This window comes from Schistocerca gregaria, chromosome 1 (assembly GCF_023897955.1).
Source record: "Schistocerca gregaria isolate iqSchGreg1 chromosome 1, iqSchGreg1.2, whole genome shotgun sequence".
Lineage (NCBI taxonomy): Eukaryota > Metazoa > Arthropoda > Insecta > Orthoptera > Acrididae > Schistocerca > Schistocerca gregaria.
Window position 1 is genome coordinate 162,077,410 of NC_064920.1, and position 17,328 is coordinate 162,094,737.

General features: G+C 38.0%; 1 protein-coding gene across 23 annotated transcripts in view; it reads right to left on the reverse strand.

Annotated features, from left to right (window-relative positions):
- LOC126335720 (uncharacterized) overlaps positions 1-17,328 on the reverse strand; it is a 201,009-nt gene that overhangs the window by 101,507 nt on the left and 82,174 nt on the right. For 17 of the 23 annotated variants that reach the window (XM_049999282.1, XM_049999192.1, XM_049999333.1 and 14 more), the window contains one exon: positions 6,589-6,636. The exons of the other annotated variants lie outside the window; for them this stretch is intronic. In XM_049999282.1, the coding sequence (XP_049855239.1) occupies positions 6,589-6,636 (48 nt within the window). The remainder of the gene's footprint in view (positions 1-6,588; positions 6,637-17,328) is intronic. 23 annotated transcript variants of the gene reach the window in all.

Below are 17,328 nucleotides of genomic sequence, written 5' to 3' on the forward strand. Positions count from 1 at the left end.
AACATAAATCATATTCCTCTTAATTCACAATATTCTGGAAGCAAAGGGATACATGTGGTAAAAGCTTAGTATTTACATTAACAAGTTATTCTGACTTGCAAGCAGAGACTGCTACAAAATGTTTTTTGTTTTTTTTTAAAGTCTAATATAAACCCCAAAAAAATTGAAATTTTGTTTTGCAATCTATAGACAATTTTGAAATCTTGTTAACTTTAACTTCACTTTTTTTCAAAATTACAAGAAGTGTAGTTATACCACTTTCCTTCTGACCCTGTCTACTGTACTACTTAAATTTAAATTACTATTTAACACATCACGAATAGAAAACACTTGTATTACACATACTGTTTGGTAAATTAAAAAACTAGCTATTAGCTTGAAGATTTGCTGTTTTAGAGGATAGTGAGGGAGAACTATCTGAAGTTAGACCAAATCTCAAACTGTACTTTGGTCTATCTGGTCCATTAAGCATGCATACTCCTGGCATGCACGCCAATTAGTTATCTTCACATCGGTCCCTATGATCTGCAAAGAAGCATAAGCATAAACTTTGACTAACAGCCAATTGTAAAAAATGAATGTTAACATATACTAGACTGGAAACTAATTGCAAAAGAATATGACAAATTAAATTTGACTATTTCAATTAAAATTCACCGGTGGAATACAAACAAAGTATTTATTTGAGAGGATCCATTTTGTATCTTGTTTGTTCTGATTGAGCTGTTTCTGTGAGGAAGCTGCCTTTAATGTACTTCACATCCACACAATGGTGTTGATACAGGCATCCAGCAGATTTTTCTTCACATCCTGTACTGCCATTTTGAAGGTCACTGAAGTGGACTGAGTTTGAATTTAATGCCTAATTCAATCACCTAATTTCAAATTTTCAGATAACACAAATATTAGTAACTTCAACCTGAAATTACCTACCTTGTATTAATTTCAAGTTCATTTTATTGGGATAGAAATTGGGTCTCTGGCACAATCACAATTAAGCTGTATTCGCAAAGGAAGCTTAGGATGACACCCCAGTTGAACTTCTGGACAAAAGCTGCACGACATGAGTGACATGCAGTAAGGAGGCTGTTAGCTCCAGCTACTATTGATTTCGCAAACATTAGAGCATCAAATTACTGGCCTGAAGCACTGCATTCCATTTGTGCATTTATTCCTTCCATTGATTACCCATGCCCGTAAATTCTGTGTCACTTCATCATCATTATTACCACAATTGGCACTGCCAATTACTTTACTACTCTTGGCCAGTAAACTGACAAGCAATTGTTTGCACTAATATCTATAATGCAACAGTTGGTTTTATTGAAAATATAGTTCTCTTCATAATTTCTAAACTGATGTAACATCTCATCATTACAAACTGTACAAAATGTTTATTCCTAGATTCCATTCCATCATCCATTGTGAATACAATATTCGTCTTTGTACACATACTTACAACAACCCACAAAATTTCAAATCAATTTATATATTTTTATATGTCTATGCTAAGTGAGGACACAGCTTACATCTTTCCTTCTTGCTTTTAACCACATACCTGCTGAATTGTAAGCAAAGCACTGAATTGTCATACAAACTAGATAATAAAAACCTCCCAGTCCACCAGTGAACCTGTATTACAAGGTGTACCCCAGGGCTCAATCTTTGGACCCTTTCTCTTCCTTATATATATTAACTACATTGCACAACCCATTAACTCCCATATTGTAAGCTATGCAGATGACATGTCAATCTTATTCTATGGGGGTGAATATAATCAGCTAGAATCTCTTGCTGCTAGTGGTGTAACAGAAGTAACAAAATACTTCAATGATTAGAGACTCAAGGTGAATTTCACCAAATCTCAACTACTGACATTTAAAACAGGCAGTTCTTACCACAACAATATAAATAGTGTGTGTAATATCTCTGCAACAGAAAATGGTATCTGTAAATTCCTTATAAAGGAGTGAGCTCATTCCAGTTATTTTAAATAAGTTTACAGAGTTTTGCTGTCACATCTTATCTTCATAAATTCAACTGAAGTTTACCACACAATATGCACCTGTAATTTTTGGTGCATAAGTATCAACATCTAAAATCTATTTTTGTCATCAACGAAATATATGAATTCATGTATCCATTTTGTGTGTTAGTCATTACCTAGAGGTTTCGGTAAATTGGAAGCTTCTGGGCCAGAAACACTTACTGCCACATCCTTTTTCAAACTGCAATTCACAATAGCCAGTTCATCAACCATGCATTTTTGTGGCTTGGAGAAAGATGCTGTATCTTCATTTTCAAGCTTGCAAACCGTAAAGAGGAGTTAACTAAACAATACATTGTGCTGATCATAAGCAATATAGCCTAGCAATGAACACAACAGATAATACAAACAAAACATAGAGAACAATCACATAGCTAATGTGAGTACAGGAACAATTGAACTTGGATACCACTAGAAATACATAAGTGCTTGATAGCAATTACATAATGCATAAAATCAATTAGAATTTCATTCTAGTTGAATTAGCTATTTCATAAGAGAACATATTCCCCATTTGGTCAAGTGCTTGGCATGGAATGTTTGCCATATGAAACATGTAAAAATCACTCAGTATATACACTCATGTCAGTCTAACCTGAATGTTTGCTGATTACCTTGGCAGAATGCAGTTGAAAAATGTACAGGAAGTCACAGCTTTGTGTTATTTTTACTCTTACTGCTCAATTGATTGCTTTTTACATGGCAATTGTGAAGTAACAGAGAATTGTTACGTATGAGTTGCATAACATAGGCAAAATACAATGATTTAAATGTGATTAATATGAGCAAATTCGCACAGAAATAATAAAAAGTGATTTTTTTTAAATGAAGTACAAAAAAACCATGTCAAAATATCTTCTGGTTTTACATCAAATACTTGAGAAATTAGATGTGTAACACAAAGACACAAAGTCAAAATATAATCAATGTTTAATTGGCAACCACAACACATAGGACAATAATGAGGAAAGAGGCAGACTGTGTTCTTTTCAAAGGAGGCATGCTAAACTTTGTTACAAGTGATTTGGAGAAGCCACTGATAACTGATCAGAATATAGAAATGTTCACAAAACAGTTACTGTTGTTACATACATTGTATTCAATAACCCAACGTCTTGGACATAGAAAATATGCAAAAAAGAACTCCATTAAACACAGGATGCACTTTGGAAAATGAAGCTAGCATCGAACAAGGTACAAACCCAAAAATAATAGTTTGGCAAGGACACCTAAGAACTCGGATAAAACAATTGCACCATGATAATCTGCATCCATTTCAAATTGTAAGCTATAGGTAATCAGCACACTTTTAGTAACTATGCAGCAGAAGGATTAACGTGATGAAACATGTTTATACTATCTAATTAATGGAAAATCTCATATAAAGATGTGAAACAATTACTAACAAAGAGATAGAGGGGCTGGCCAGTACTTACCTCAGCTCAGTACAGCCGATAGAGACACAAAAAACAACCGAAAATTTAAGCTCCTAGCTTTCGGAATAAATGTTCCTTCATCAGGGAGGAGAGAGGGGAAAGAAAGGGAAGAAGGGAAAGTGGATTTAGTTACTCACAACCCAGGTTATGAAGCAACAGGGAAAGGAAAACAGGGAAGGTAGCAAGGATGGAGGCATGGTTGTTTTTAACATGGTATATATTCTACAGAAACTCATACAGTTATCATGTGACAAGGAAACAAAAAACCTAAAATTCACTACATCGGCTGCAATGTCTTGCCCCATTCACACTTACTGCCCTTCTCTAACAGTTACACTTTTCCATACAGGTTTTGGTTCATTAAGAGTTACCTGTGATACAGGATGGAAGCACTTCAGGAAAGAAACAACTATTAGCTGAAGTAAGCATGATCAACAATGCAATGAAATCTTCAAGCTACTAGAATACTGTGTTATACAATACAAACATATGCAATCAGTACCTATGTGTCATTAAGATAAAGTGTCTGACTACAAATTGGAAGGTTCTTCAGGGAAAGAGTGGAGTAGTGAAAACTGAATTTGAGGATTTCAGAGGGGGAAAATGAAATTGTGATGTGGGGAAAGGAAACAGGAAGTTGCCAGAGAGAGAGTAGTTTGAATAATTTGGTTCCCATTGAGCTCAAGAACAGATAGAACCTGATACCTGTTTATAGCAACCTCACATCCAGATGAGGGCTTTGTAAGGAACTGTGGCGGTACTATCAATCCTGGATGAACAAGTATCGGGAAAATTGACCAAGAACTGATGGGATTGTTGCTGGCTTCAGTGGGGCTCACATGTGAGCTATGCCATTTGCTGCTACTGTGAGGATGGATACATAACACATGGCCGACACTTTAACAGGAGGGGGAAGTTATATCAGCAGAACTGGCAGCTGAAACAGTGGTGGGAGGGGGGGAAGCAACATCACAAATGATACAACTCCTATGACTACATGTGTGAGAGGTAAGCCTTATTACAGCTATAAATCATTCAAACAGACTGCTTTAAAAAAGGTTTAGATAAATAAGTGTCTCAGATAAAAGAATGAGATTATTGTGATGCATCAGAATGTAAATACAGTAAATGAACCTCTTTATGTCTTTACACGACCCAGGACAGGCTGTTCCAGATCAGGTGTCTGCCCGCAGGCAGCATTGCACAGGGCTGGCTAAGCATCTGTTGCACGGGCAGTCGGTCAGCTGGGCCACAACTTACACAATCACACTGCTCTGACCTTCTGGATGGGAGCAAGGATGTACAAGTCACTCACACATGCATAGATCATGTGCTACAGGACTATTGATTTTATTATTTTGACCAATAATTTTTAACTCTGTGTGCCCACACTTCAACATCATTAAGCATGTGATTGCATGCACCAGATGGAGCAATATTCTACAGAGGGCTCCAAACTTGACAGAGGGCAGTCTTACAGTGGTAATACATCCACATGCACCACCGTGTCAATTTTTGGTATAAACTTAGTGACGTTCATCAGCAACCTCAAGTATAAAAGTCACCTTAGATAGGTGCCTGGTTGTCAGATGAAATATCATTATAAGCTGTCAACATCATCTGGCTGCAATCCTGAACCCTCATGAAATACCAAGTTCTGCTGTTAATGTACCCACCAGAATTATATTTAGAGGAGAGCCATACACCAATAGAAAACATATCAACACTTCATCAATGTTATGAATGTTTATCCAACAGTGAATGGTCTCTATGATCATGATGCACGAGTAGTCACACTAATTAACTTACCTGGTCATGAGAAAATGGTATAACGGGAAACAATTAAGAGTAATTAATAAACAGAGAGCAGAATGTTTCAAGCCAGTGGAAAGCTGAATGGGAGGGTGTGTATAACATTATAGATGCCAATTCTAATTTCATGTATTTAAGATGGGTTTCTACCACTTGTTAACAACTGTTTTTCCAAGAAAACAATAAAATATGACACTAATAAGACATCAAAAAGTACTAGATTTCAAAAGGAATCAAAATATCCATGCACAACTAAAAGGAAATTGTTTTTAATGGTTAAGAAAAACAGAGAAGCACGACTGATTTAACTTTACAAGAAATACTGTGCTTATGGAAATTGATTAACAAAAACATAAAATCTCTGCATGATGTATGAAATTAATAGCTAAGATACAAAATTAAATCTATACATCAATAGTTAAAAGAGAAACTGAGCAAGTGAGGAATTCATAGTTAAAGAAAACAGACAAATAATAAATGATAGTATTCAAGTGGCCAACGTACTACATAATCACTCAGAGTAAGGAGATCTGGAGATTGGCATAGACTATTCAAGGGACACAGAGGTAAAATACAAGCAAGAAACAAAGTCACACAGATGCAAGCACATTACATTTATTCCTTGTCCTGCCAAAGAAATTAAGAATGTAATTAATTCCTTACAAAGCAAAAATTATCATGGAGATGATCACAATTCGTGTGGCTTCGACTAAATCACTCAAGCTCTCAATAGCTGTCTCCACCATCATCATCATCATCATGAGTAAAAGACCACTGACTGCCAGGGTTGGAATGGTGTTCCATTTACATAGATGTGATAACGGTGTCTGGAAATGCCAAGAGCAGGCCAAAGTTATGCTTGTATGGCATGGTGAATTGGGCACATCATAGCATCTCCAGCTAGCTGTGGAATCAGTGACATCCAGTGGTGTGAAGCGCTGGCACCCCATCTGAACTGTCACCACTCTATAAGTGTCAAGTAATTCTGATTTCACTATTAGAAGATCGGCCCCATGCCGTAATTGTTGTGGTTTATCCTAATCTCGCCCGGCTCCTTTATAATGCTATCCCAATATGTTAATGCTTGAGCTAAGACCCTTTCTTTTCAAATTGTATTTGGTGTCCATTTTCCAGGCAATTTTCATCTAAAGCTGACTTCTCTAATTCCCTTTGTGTAATATGCTTTGCGTAATATCACTTTCACACAATGGATACTTCCAGACATACTGAACAATATAATTATCAGAACGCTTTACAAGAAAGATAGTAAAACTGATATTAAAAATTACCAACCAGTCTCACTCGTTACCATCATCCTTTTCCTCCTCCCCTTAGAAGGTTCTGGAAAAAAAAATCACATATGCACAAAACATAACACACCTCTCCCAAAATAAAATGCTTAGTTATCCTCAATTTGGATTTTAAAACATTTCCTACAAAGAACATGCTGTTGTTCGATTCATGAATCAGATTACACAAAATTTAAATTGAAAACTAGTTTCTCTGTGACATGTACATTCATTTGTATATGAAGTTAGTAAATCCCATTATGAGGGATGTGGAGCAAGTCAAACTGTACATTAACCTGCAGATACTTCAGTGAAACATAATAAATTATCATTAGTACTAATCTACTCAAACTAATAATTATGGTAATTAAACAATGTAAAATCCAGGGTGGAATGTGACAGCATTACAAAAAGTATAATTGCTACAACAACAAATAACAACAGTTGCTACTCACCATATAGCGGAGATGCAGAGTTGCAGACAGGCACAACAAAAACACTGTCAGAAAGTTAGCTTTTGGCCAACTAGGTCTTCATCAGAAATAGGCAACATACACACACATACTCACATAAACGCAACCCCCCCCCCCCCCCCCACACACACACACACACACACACACAAGACCAGTCTCTGCCTGCTGAAGCCAAACTGGCCCACAACAATGGTAATTATTTCTAGACTATTCCACATACGTATATCAGGAGGAAAAAAGCTGCTCTGAAAAAACTGCTGCTCTTACTCCAGTATTACTCAGCTGCTGTTTTCATCCAACACTTGAAACAAAGGACCTATAAAACTTTACAAAGACTATCAGCTATACATACACTGACAAAGTTAGGATCTATATAATAAAAGTTTTCCAAAAACTGCCTTGAACAGCTAGTTTGCGATCCCACACACAATGGAAATACTTCAGACTGGGTAGCTACAACTGGCCTGACCTTATCGGAGGCATAAGTAAAGAGACAAGGACAGGTGATCATGATGTCATCATAGCAACAATGGTTACCAAAGTTAACAAATCAATCAAGAAGGCTAGGATAGTATTTTTGCTAGAAATAGCAGATAAGCAGTTGCTAGCATCTCACTAATGAACGGACATAATTCAATTCAGCTATAGTGAAAGTAAAGGAAGTATGGAAAAAGCTTAAAAATGTGCAAGTCACACTCTGGAGTAGTATGTGCTAACTAAGTGGATTAAGGATGGAAAAAGAAACACCAAGGTTTAAAATGAAACTTGGAAAATGCTGAGGAAGCAAAAGCTGTTGCACTCTCAGTTCAAAAGATCACGAGCAAATGACAACAGGCTAAAGATAGTATAGATCCATGCATATGTAAAAATATTGATGTGTGAAGCATATAGTAACTACCACCATCAAACAGGAAGTGGCAAAAAGATCTGATGTTTTCAAAGTACAAATAACCCAAATATTAAGAGTGACAAAAAAATGTTTCAATGGTTATTACAGAATTGTGTTAATGGAAATTAACATTGGAACTACTGATTTCATCACTTTAAGATTTGAAGATGACATCCTTCAAATGGTGCACTTCTGTGATGAAGCACTCTTTCAGTCTCACACCAATACTGTCGAACACCTTCCCTAAGGTTGTAGGAGAAAGGTTAGAGATTTCTTGAGTTATGACCACCTTAAGTTTGCTCAATGTGCGGGACTTGTTTGTGCAGACTCTTGATTTCAAGAAGCCCCACAGGAAAAAAAATCACAAACGCTTAGATCAGGGTAGCATGCTGGCCATGCAATATCCCCGAAATGTAAGATTACTCGGCCACGGGACTTACTTTTCAAAAAGTCCATCACCTCATCGGCTGTATGGGCAGTTGCCCCATCCTACTGAAACCACATTCTATTGTGCACTAAGCGTTTTCTCCTAAGTTTAAGGATCAAGAAGTTTTGTAACATCAACAGACAATGTTGCGAATTGGCCGTAACAATTTCACCACCCTCTTCAAAGAAGTATGGTCCAGTGACACAAGTTTTTGTTACAGCACACCACACAGTGACCTTAGGACTATGCAGAGGATGTTCATGCAGTTCTTCAGGATTTGTAGCTGACCAATAACAAAAGTTCTGTTTATTTACATAAACATCCAGATGAAGATGCACCTTGTCGCTCATCACGAAAAAATTTTTGTCTGAAATTTTTGTCTGTCATTAAATCAATCATTTGCTCTGAAAATGCTTTTCCCTTTGCATAGTCATTGGGCTTTAGTTGCTAAACAATAGCCATTTTGTATGGATGGAAATGCAGAACGAACAATAAAATTCGTCTTAACGAGTGGTCAGACACAGGCAAAGCAGCAGCTTGTTTACGGGTCGGCTGCCGAGGACTGGCTTCCACAGCTTCTCTTACTCTATCGATATCTCCAGTGTCCGAGCTGACCTTGGATGGCCTGTTGACTGCCTTTTCGACACTGAACCAGTAGCTCTGAAGTTAGTCACCCACAGCATAATCGTATTGCATGTCAGAACTTTTCCTTGTGGACCTAAATTAAAATGCCTATAAACTGCTGCTGCACAGCAACACAGGAATCGCCACTTTTAAAAAACACCTCAACAACAAATGCGTGATGCTCAACTGACCACTGCTCCATGGCTACTAAAAAGGTTCATGTATAGGCTCTGAAACGCGCCTATTCCCACTACCCCTCACCACCTACTTGCTCAACCGCACGGTGGCGAAAACCATCAGGTCATTTTGCCCCTCCCTGCATCTTAGCAAAGGATCTAGTCAACAACTCAAGAAAATTCTGCTCCTACATAAAAAACCACTAAGTGGGTCAAAGACCTCTATCTAGCCACTCACTGACCAATCTGGTGTGGCGATAGAAGATAGCAAAATGAAAGCTGAAGTTTTAAATTTTGCATTTAAGAAATCATTCATGCGGGAGGAACATACAAGCATACCATCATTTGAATGTTCCACAGACTCCTGTATGGAACATATAGTAATAAGCCACCCTGGTGTACAGAAGCAGCTAAAAAAAGTTGAAAACAAGTAAGTTGTCAGGTCTGGATGGAATCCTAATTCAGTTTTACAAAGAGAACTCCACGGCAATGGCCCCTTACTTAGCTTCCATTTATCATGAATCTCTCGACCAGCGCAGAATCAAAATCGATTGCAAAAAAGCACAGGTGACTCCTGTATATGAGAAGGGTAACGGAACATACCCAGAAAATTACAGACCAATATGCTTAACTTCGGTTTGCTGAATAATTCTTGAAAATATTCTCTGTTCACACATAATAACACTCCTAGAGACATAAAGCATCTGTCCACAAATCAGCACAGTTTTAGAAAGCATCACTCATACAAAACTCAGCTTGCCCTAAAGCTCAGACGATAGCTTGCAAACTACAAGGGCAACAGGCAGATTCCATATTCCTAGATTTTCAGAAAGCATTTGACACAGTGCCCCTGCAGGCTCGTAATGAAAGCTACTTAAATAATAGGATCCAATATGTTGTTGTCAATGGTAATGTTACTAGAGACAATGGTATTGTCAAGAGTGCCCGAGAGAAGTACGATAGGGCCGTTATTGTTTTCAATATACGTAAGTGATCTAATGGACAGAATAAGCAAAATTTTGCAACTTTTTGCGGATGATGCTGTGGTGTACACGAAGGTGATGTCGTTGAGTGACTGGAGGAGGATACAGGATTAATTATGACAAAATTCCTAGTAGGTGCTAGTCTAAATGGAGTCTAAATGCAGAAAAAGGTAAGTTAACACAGATGAATAGGAAAAGCAAACCTGTAATGTTCAAATGCAGCATTAGCAGTTCACTGCTTGACACAATCATGACTGCAGAATATCTAGGCATAATTTTGAAAAGCAATATGAAATGGAATGAGCATGTAAGGATTTAGTGGGGAAAGTGAATTGTTGACTTTGATTCATTGGGAGAATTTTAGGAAAATGTGTTTTATCTGTAAAGGAGAGAGCATACAGAACACTAATGCGACCCATTGTTGAGTACTGCTCAAGTATTTGGGATTCCCACCAGATGGAATTAAAGGAAGGCAGCGAATCAGTTCAGAGGTGTGCTACTAGATTTGTTACCGGTAAGTCTGACAGACAAGCAAGTGTTACGGAGATGATTCTGGAACCAAAATGGGAATCCCTGGATGGAAGGCAACATTCTTTTTGAGGAATGCTATTGAAAGATTTCAAGAACTGGCATTTGAAGCTGACTGCAGCGCAATCCTACAGCTGCTAATGATATTTCATGTTAGGACTGTGTACATATAGAGATGTTTTTGCTTGTACGGAGGCATACAGATGGTTGTTTTTCCCTCGCTCTACTTGCAAGTGGAACAGGAAGGGAAATGACCAGCAGTGGTAAAACGTATCCTCCACCATGCACTGTACGGTGGCTTGCTGAGTATGTATCTATGTAAAAGCAGATGTTGATGCAGATGCATAGCGTAAGAGTGTATTATGTCTATTTCTAGTATTCTTGTTGTGAACTGCTCAGTTCATCCTAATTTTACTCTTTTCATTAACAATCAATAACATTAGGAAGTAAATTTGTTGGTATTGAAGTGTAAGACTCTTCAAATTCCTGATGAGCATTCCACAAGATTTTTTGATTATCAACATCACACAATATTCCAATTGCTCAATTCTGTAGCTAGAAAGCCCCAGAAGGTTATGTCGTGGAACAAAATTGAGTACTATAGCAATCCTGTTTGCAGGTCAACAAACTGAGAGATATTCTTAGTGCAAAGAAAGCAGAACTGAGCTTTTCGCTAGTCTGTTTATATACTGGTGCCACCTCAGTTTATTATCAACCCAACGCCGAGGAATGTCACACGTTGAGCCTTATCAAATTTATGATGATACCTGCCAGTCATTTTTATTGCATAATAAGAGGTTTTCTTTAACGAATAAAGGTTAAGCAGTTGGCTGTGAAGCAGTTGGAAGCGTGTTCCATTATTCTCCTAGCTATGTCTGGCATGGGGGTGATTTGGCCATTTATCAATATAGATGTACTATAAGCAGATGTTATACTGGTCCAGTCACATTAGTGTGAGCACCTGTCGAAAACCTTTTGCAATGAGGGTGTGCAGGAAGAGTGTCTGTGATATTCTGGAAGATACCAGCAGGGATGTAGAGCCGTGACAACTCCCGCGCCTGGCCAGATGTGCTAGATTTCCCTGATGAGGATCCCAATCAAGCTGGTCCAATGGATTCTCAACTGGGTTTAAATCCAGTGGGTTTGATGGCCAGAGGAGTATGTTAAACTCATACTGGTACTCTTTGAGCCATACAATCTGTTTGACATGTTGCTTTTGTCCTGCTGTTAGATGCCATCAAGGTGAGGAAAAACAAACTGCATCTAGGGGTGGACATTGTCCCAAAGGATAGATGCATACTTGTGTTGATCCACTGCGCCTTTCAGAGTGACAAGATCACCCAGGCAATTCCATGAAAACGTTTCCCAGACCACAGCACTCCCCCTCCAGACTTGACCCTTCCAACAATTGTTGCTGGGCCATACATGCTAACAGCCAACTGTCCAACAGAGCATAAAACACGATTCCTCCAAAAGGCCACCTGTCATCCCTCTGTGGACATTAAGTTACCCTGTTGGCATGTAAATTCGAGCTTTCATCGCTGATGAATAGCAGTCATCCTGGATCCATGAACCAGGTGCCTGCTGTGCAGCACCATTTGCTGAACAGTCATTGAGGAGACACTGTTGGTAAGCCCTTGATTCATCTGGACGGTCAGTAGCTCAACTGTTTCATGTCCATTCATCTGTACACATTTCTGAAACCAGTGTTCACCCCTGTCATCTATGGCCCATGGTGGCCTACAGTTGCCTTGTTGCCAGTTTTGGATTGTGCAATTTCGATATGCACGGTACACTCTAACCACAGCAGCACATGAACAGTTTAGAAAAATAGGAATTTCAGAAATGTTCCCATCCTTGACCTGAAAGCCAATGTTCATGCCCTTTTTGATGTCAGATAAATTGCTCTCTTTCCACAACAATGACTGCATTGTTTTTTGCATCTCTCAACAAGCATTATATACCCTCCACTGCTAGTGCTGTCACCTGCCATCTGTGACTGGTTATTGCATGTTGAATTGTTGACATCAAATATAGGTAGTAGTCACATTAATGTGACTTGATGATGTGGCATTAATGTGACTTGATGGTGTGGGTTCCCTGAAAAGTCTTCTAATGACTCAGGTAAACTGTTTATGTGGACCAGGAACAGAAGTGGACCAAACATCAAACCTTGTAGCACATCATAAGATTTTCCCACTCAGATTCTAACCTTATTCCAGTCATATTTTCTAATGTGACCCTTTGTTTTCTACTGTTAAGATATAACTCCATTTATGCAAGGGGAATACTTTTTATGCCATATCATTTTAGTTACAACAGCAGAATTTATTGCTCTACACATTTCTGGGCCTTAGGAAGATCACAGAAATTGCCAAACAGGTCATTTTTATTGTTTAGTTCTATTAGAAATAAGTTTGTGAGATAACATATGTCCTTTTCATACATAAACCTTTACAGAAACTAAACTGAACTGTTAACAGGCTATTATAAAAAAGAAGGTTCAGTATTCTATTTAACATTGCTTCTCAAAATTTTTGAGGACACAGGAAGGAGGGAGATCAATCTATAATTCGAATTCAGTTTCTTATTGCCATTTCTTTATAATAATGTAACTACTGTGCACTTCAGTCTTTCAGGAAATTAAACTTGACTCGTTGACTGACTACAAAGGAACCTTAAAGGTGGCACTATCAAGTCAACACAAGATGTTAATATATTTTGGCTGAGATGGTACTGACCTAATGATTTTCATTATCCTCTACCATATGACTTAGCAAAACTAGTCTACGAAGATTATTGGGTCTGCTTTTGGGAGACCATTTTCTTTTTTTATTCCTCTATTTTCAGTATTTGGCTGTGCAGTTCGAAAGCTCAAATATTATGGTATCAGAGATCTTGCTTGTAACTGGTTTTCATCCTATCTAACTGAATGGCTGCAGGGTCTCACATTAAGAAACCCAGTGAGTTTAAAGAACAGAACAGCATCTTCAGAATGGTGAATGCAATATTCACTACAGGTTGACCGCAGTGAGAAATATCGGGCCTGCCGTTGTTCTTATTAAATATAAATGACCTGTCATCATATACTCAACAAACAGAAATACGTCTCTCTGCTGATAGTGCAAATATTATGATCGAGCCTGCAGATGACTAAACTTTGATGAAACACAATAAATGCAATTCTGTACTGCATGAGACCTGAGCATGTCATTAGAAATAATACATGAGAATAAATCAAAAAATAAAACACAATATTATAAATTCTTAGGTGTTTGCAATGATTCAAACCTGAAATGGAAGTCACATGTTATAAATGTTCTTAAACATCTAACATCTGTAACTTTTGCTTTGTGGTTAATATCAGATTTTGGCGATGAAAATATCTAAAAGTTGACTTACTTTTCCTATTTTCATTCATTAATATCTCAATTTATCTTTTTCTGGGTAGCTCATTATTGAATATAAAGCACCTGTTGCACAGAAGAGTGTAATGTGGGTAAAATGTGGCATTTACTCTACAGCCTCTTCTAGAGATCTCTTTAAATCTGTTGGGCATACGGAAAACACAATCTTTCAGTGTCAATGTTGTTAACAAGAATGATGCAATGTTCCTTCGGACATGCAGGTATGTCTGAAGGAGCAGGTACTGTGGCAATTACAGCCATCATGAATACATGAAATGTATTCACAGCTGCGAATATGGACAATCATCAGCCGTACAATGGCTGACAATAATGAAAATTTGTGGTGGACTGGGACTCAAACCCAGATTTCCCGCCTCACACGAGTGGTCACCCTAAAACCTTTGGGTATCTGTGCACGAACCATAGCCACACCCAAAATTCCATATGTCGTCATCCATGTGTCAAACCTGCACTCGTACACATTATGTATTTCATTGAAAGTCGCTGCCCGGTATTGGAGGATAAATATGCTATTGCACTGACTATGTTGTTAAGAAGTATCATGTGATACCCTATTAATATTATATTACACAGTAGTACTAGTTTATATGCCAACTAGCACTGCAGACAGTGATGAGACAAACAATGTGTGATGAGATAAAGGAAATTATTCAGATAGTTAAGGGAGACAAAAATTTGTGATGAGTGACCAGAATTTCGTGGTAGGAAAAGGAAGAAAAGAAAAATATAAGGAGAAGAGAGCATGAATGAGAAAGCCACCTGAAAGAATTCTGCACAGAGCATAACTCAATCACTGCTAACACTTGGTTTAAAAATCACAAAAGAAGATAGTATACAAGGAAGAAACCTCAAGGGACACTGTAAAAGTTTCAATTTGATCATAAAATGGTAAGACAGAGATTCAGAAACTATATTTTAAACTATAAGTCATTTCCAGGGGCAGATGTGAACTTGGGCGTTAATTTACTGCTCAAAGCTGAAGAAATTGCAAAAAGATAAGAAATTAAGGTGATGGGACCTGGATAAATTGAAAGAACCAGAGGTGGTTTTTGAAACTTTTAGAGGTAATATTAGGCAATGTTGACTGAAAAGGATGAAACAAATACAACAGAAGATGAATAGGTAGCTTTGAGAAATTAAATAGTGAAGGCAGCAGAGGATCACATGGGTAAAAAGGCACAGCTTAGTACAAACGCTGAATAACAGGGGAGGTACTGAATTTAATTGGTGAAAGAAGAAAGTAAAAAATGTAGCAAATGAAGCAACCAAAAGCAAATGCAGATGACTAAAATATGAGAGAGAGAGAGAGAGAGAGAGAGAGAGAGAGAGAGAGAGAGAGAGAGAGAGAGCGCAGAGTGGCTAAACAGGAACAGTCCGAGGACAAATGCAAGAATGCTGAGGCATGCATAGCTAGAGGAAAAGTAGATGCCACCAATAGGAAAATTATAGAGACCTTTCAAGAAAGACAAGTAACTGCATGAATATCAAGAATTCAGTTGGCGAGCCCGAACTAAGCACGGAAGGGAAAGCAGATAATCTACCTAATGGAAACAAACTTTAGGATAATTCTGAAGAAAGAGAAGAGGAGGTAGGTGCAGATGAAATGGGAGATCCTTCGGAGAGCCAACTATGACAAAATTACTCCATCTACCTGGTGTGCAAGAGATATGAGACAGGCAAAATATTCTCAACATCAGGAAGAACATAGTAATTCCAATTCCAGAGAAGAGAGGTACTCACAGGTGTGAATACTATCAAGTATTTTCTTTCATATCCCACTTGCAAATAGAACAAGGGAAGAATAACTGTCTAAAAGCCTCTGTGCGAATCCCAATTTCTCACTTATTTTTTGTGGTCTTCATGTAAAATGTACGTGTACGCCAGTACAATCATTCTGCAGTTGTCCTCAAATGCCAGTTCTCTAAATTTCCACAATGGTGCCTCATGAAAAAAAAGCACTGTCTTCCCTCACATTTGAGTTCCGGAAGCATCTCTGTAATACTTGTGCGATTATTGAACCTACCGATAACAATTCTAGCAGCTCACCTCTAAATTGCTTTGATGTCTTTCTTTAAACCCATCTGGTGGGAATCCCAAACACTCTAACAGTACTAAACAATGTGTCACACTAGCACTCCATAAGTTGTCTCCTTTATAGATGAGCAACACTTTCCCAAAATTCTTCCATTAAATAAAAATTGAGCATTCACCTTCCCTACTAGCAAATGTGACATGCTTATTCCATTCCATATTGCTTTGCAATGTTATGCCTAGATACTTAACTGATGTGGCTGCTGCCAATGGTACTGGTCATGTTTGTGTGAGGTGTGCTTGCTTGTGTGAGTGTTTACTCTGCTGAAGAAGGGTTTGGGGAAAGGTTTCTACGTGAGACATTCTTTTTGTTGTGCACATCTGCAACACGGTGAATAGCAATCTAATATCCAACTTAGGATTTCCGTTGTGTAACATATTTATGTATATTTGGAGCAATCTGTCATTCATTATATCAACTAGAAATTCTGTCTAAGCCATCCTGTATACTACTAAAGTCACTCAATGATGAGACTTCCCCATACAAGTTAGAGTAGTCCTATCACACTTACCTGGGGCATTTCTGATGACATCCTTGTCTCCATTGAACACTTACTGTCAACAAAAATGTACTGGGTCCTGTTCCTTAAGAAGCCTTCAAGCCACTCACATATCTAGGAATCTATGTATGCCAGTACCTTTGTTGACAGTCTGCAGGGCACCGTTTCAAATGCTTTTCGAAAATCTGGAAATATGAAATCTGCCTGCTGCCCTTCATCCATGGTTTGCAGGATATCATGCGATAATAGGGGCAAGCTGAGTTTTGACGAGCGATGTTTCCTAAATTACTGCTCATTTATGGACAGTAATTTTTCTGTCTGAAGGAAATTTATTACATTTCAACTCAGAATGTGTTCAAGAATTCTGCACCAAACAGATGGCAAGGATATTGGTCTGTAATTATGTGGATCCATATATCTATACAGGAATGACCTGCACTTTTTTCCAGACACTTGGGACTTTGTGGTGAGTGAGAGATTTGCAGTAAATGCAAGCCAAGTAAGGGGCCAATGGTGCAGAGTACTCTCTGCAAAACCAGATTTGGATTCCATGTGGACCTGAAAACTTATTTGTTCTGAACTCTTTCAGCTGCTTCTCTAAGCCACAGATGCCTATTTCCTCCAT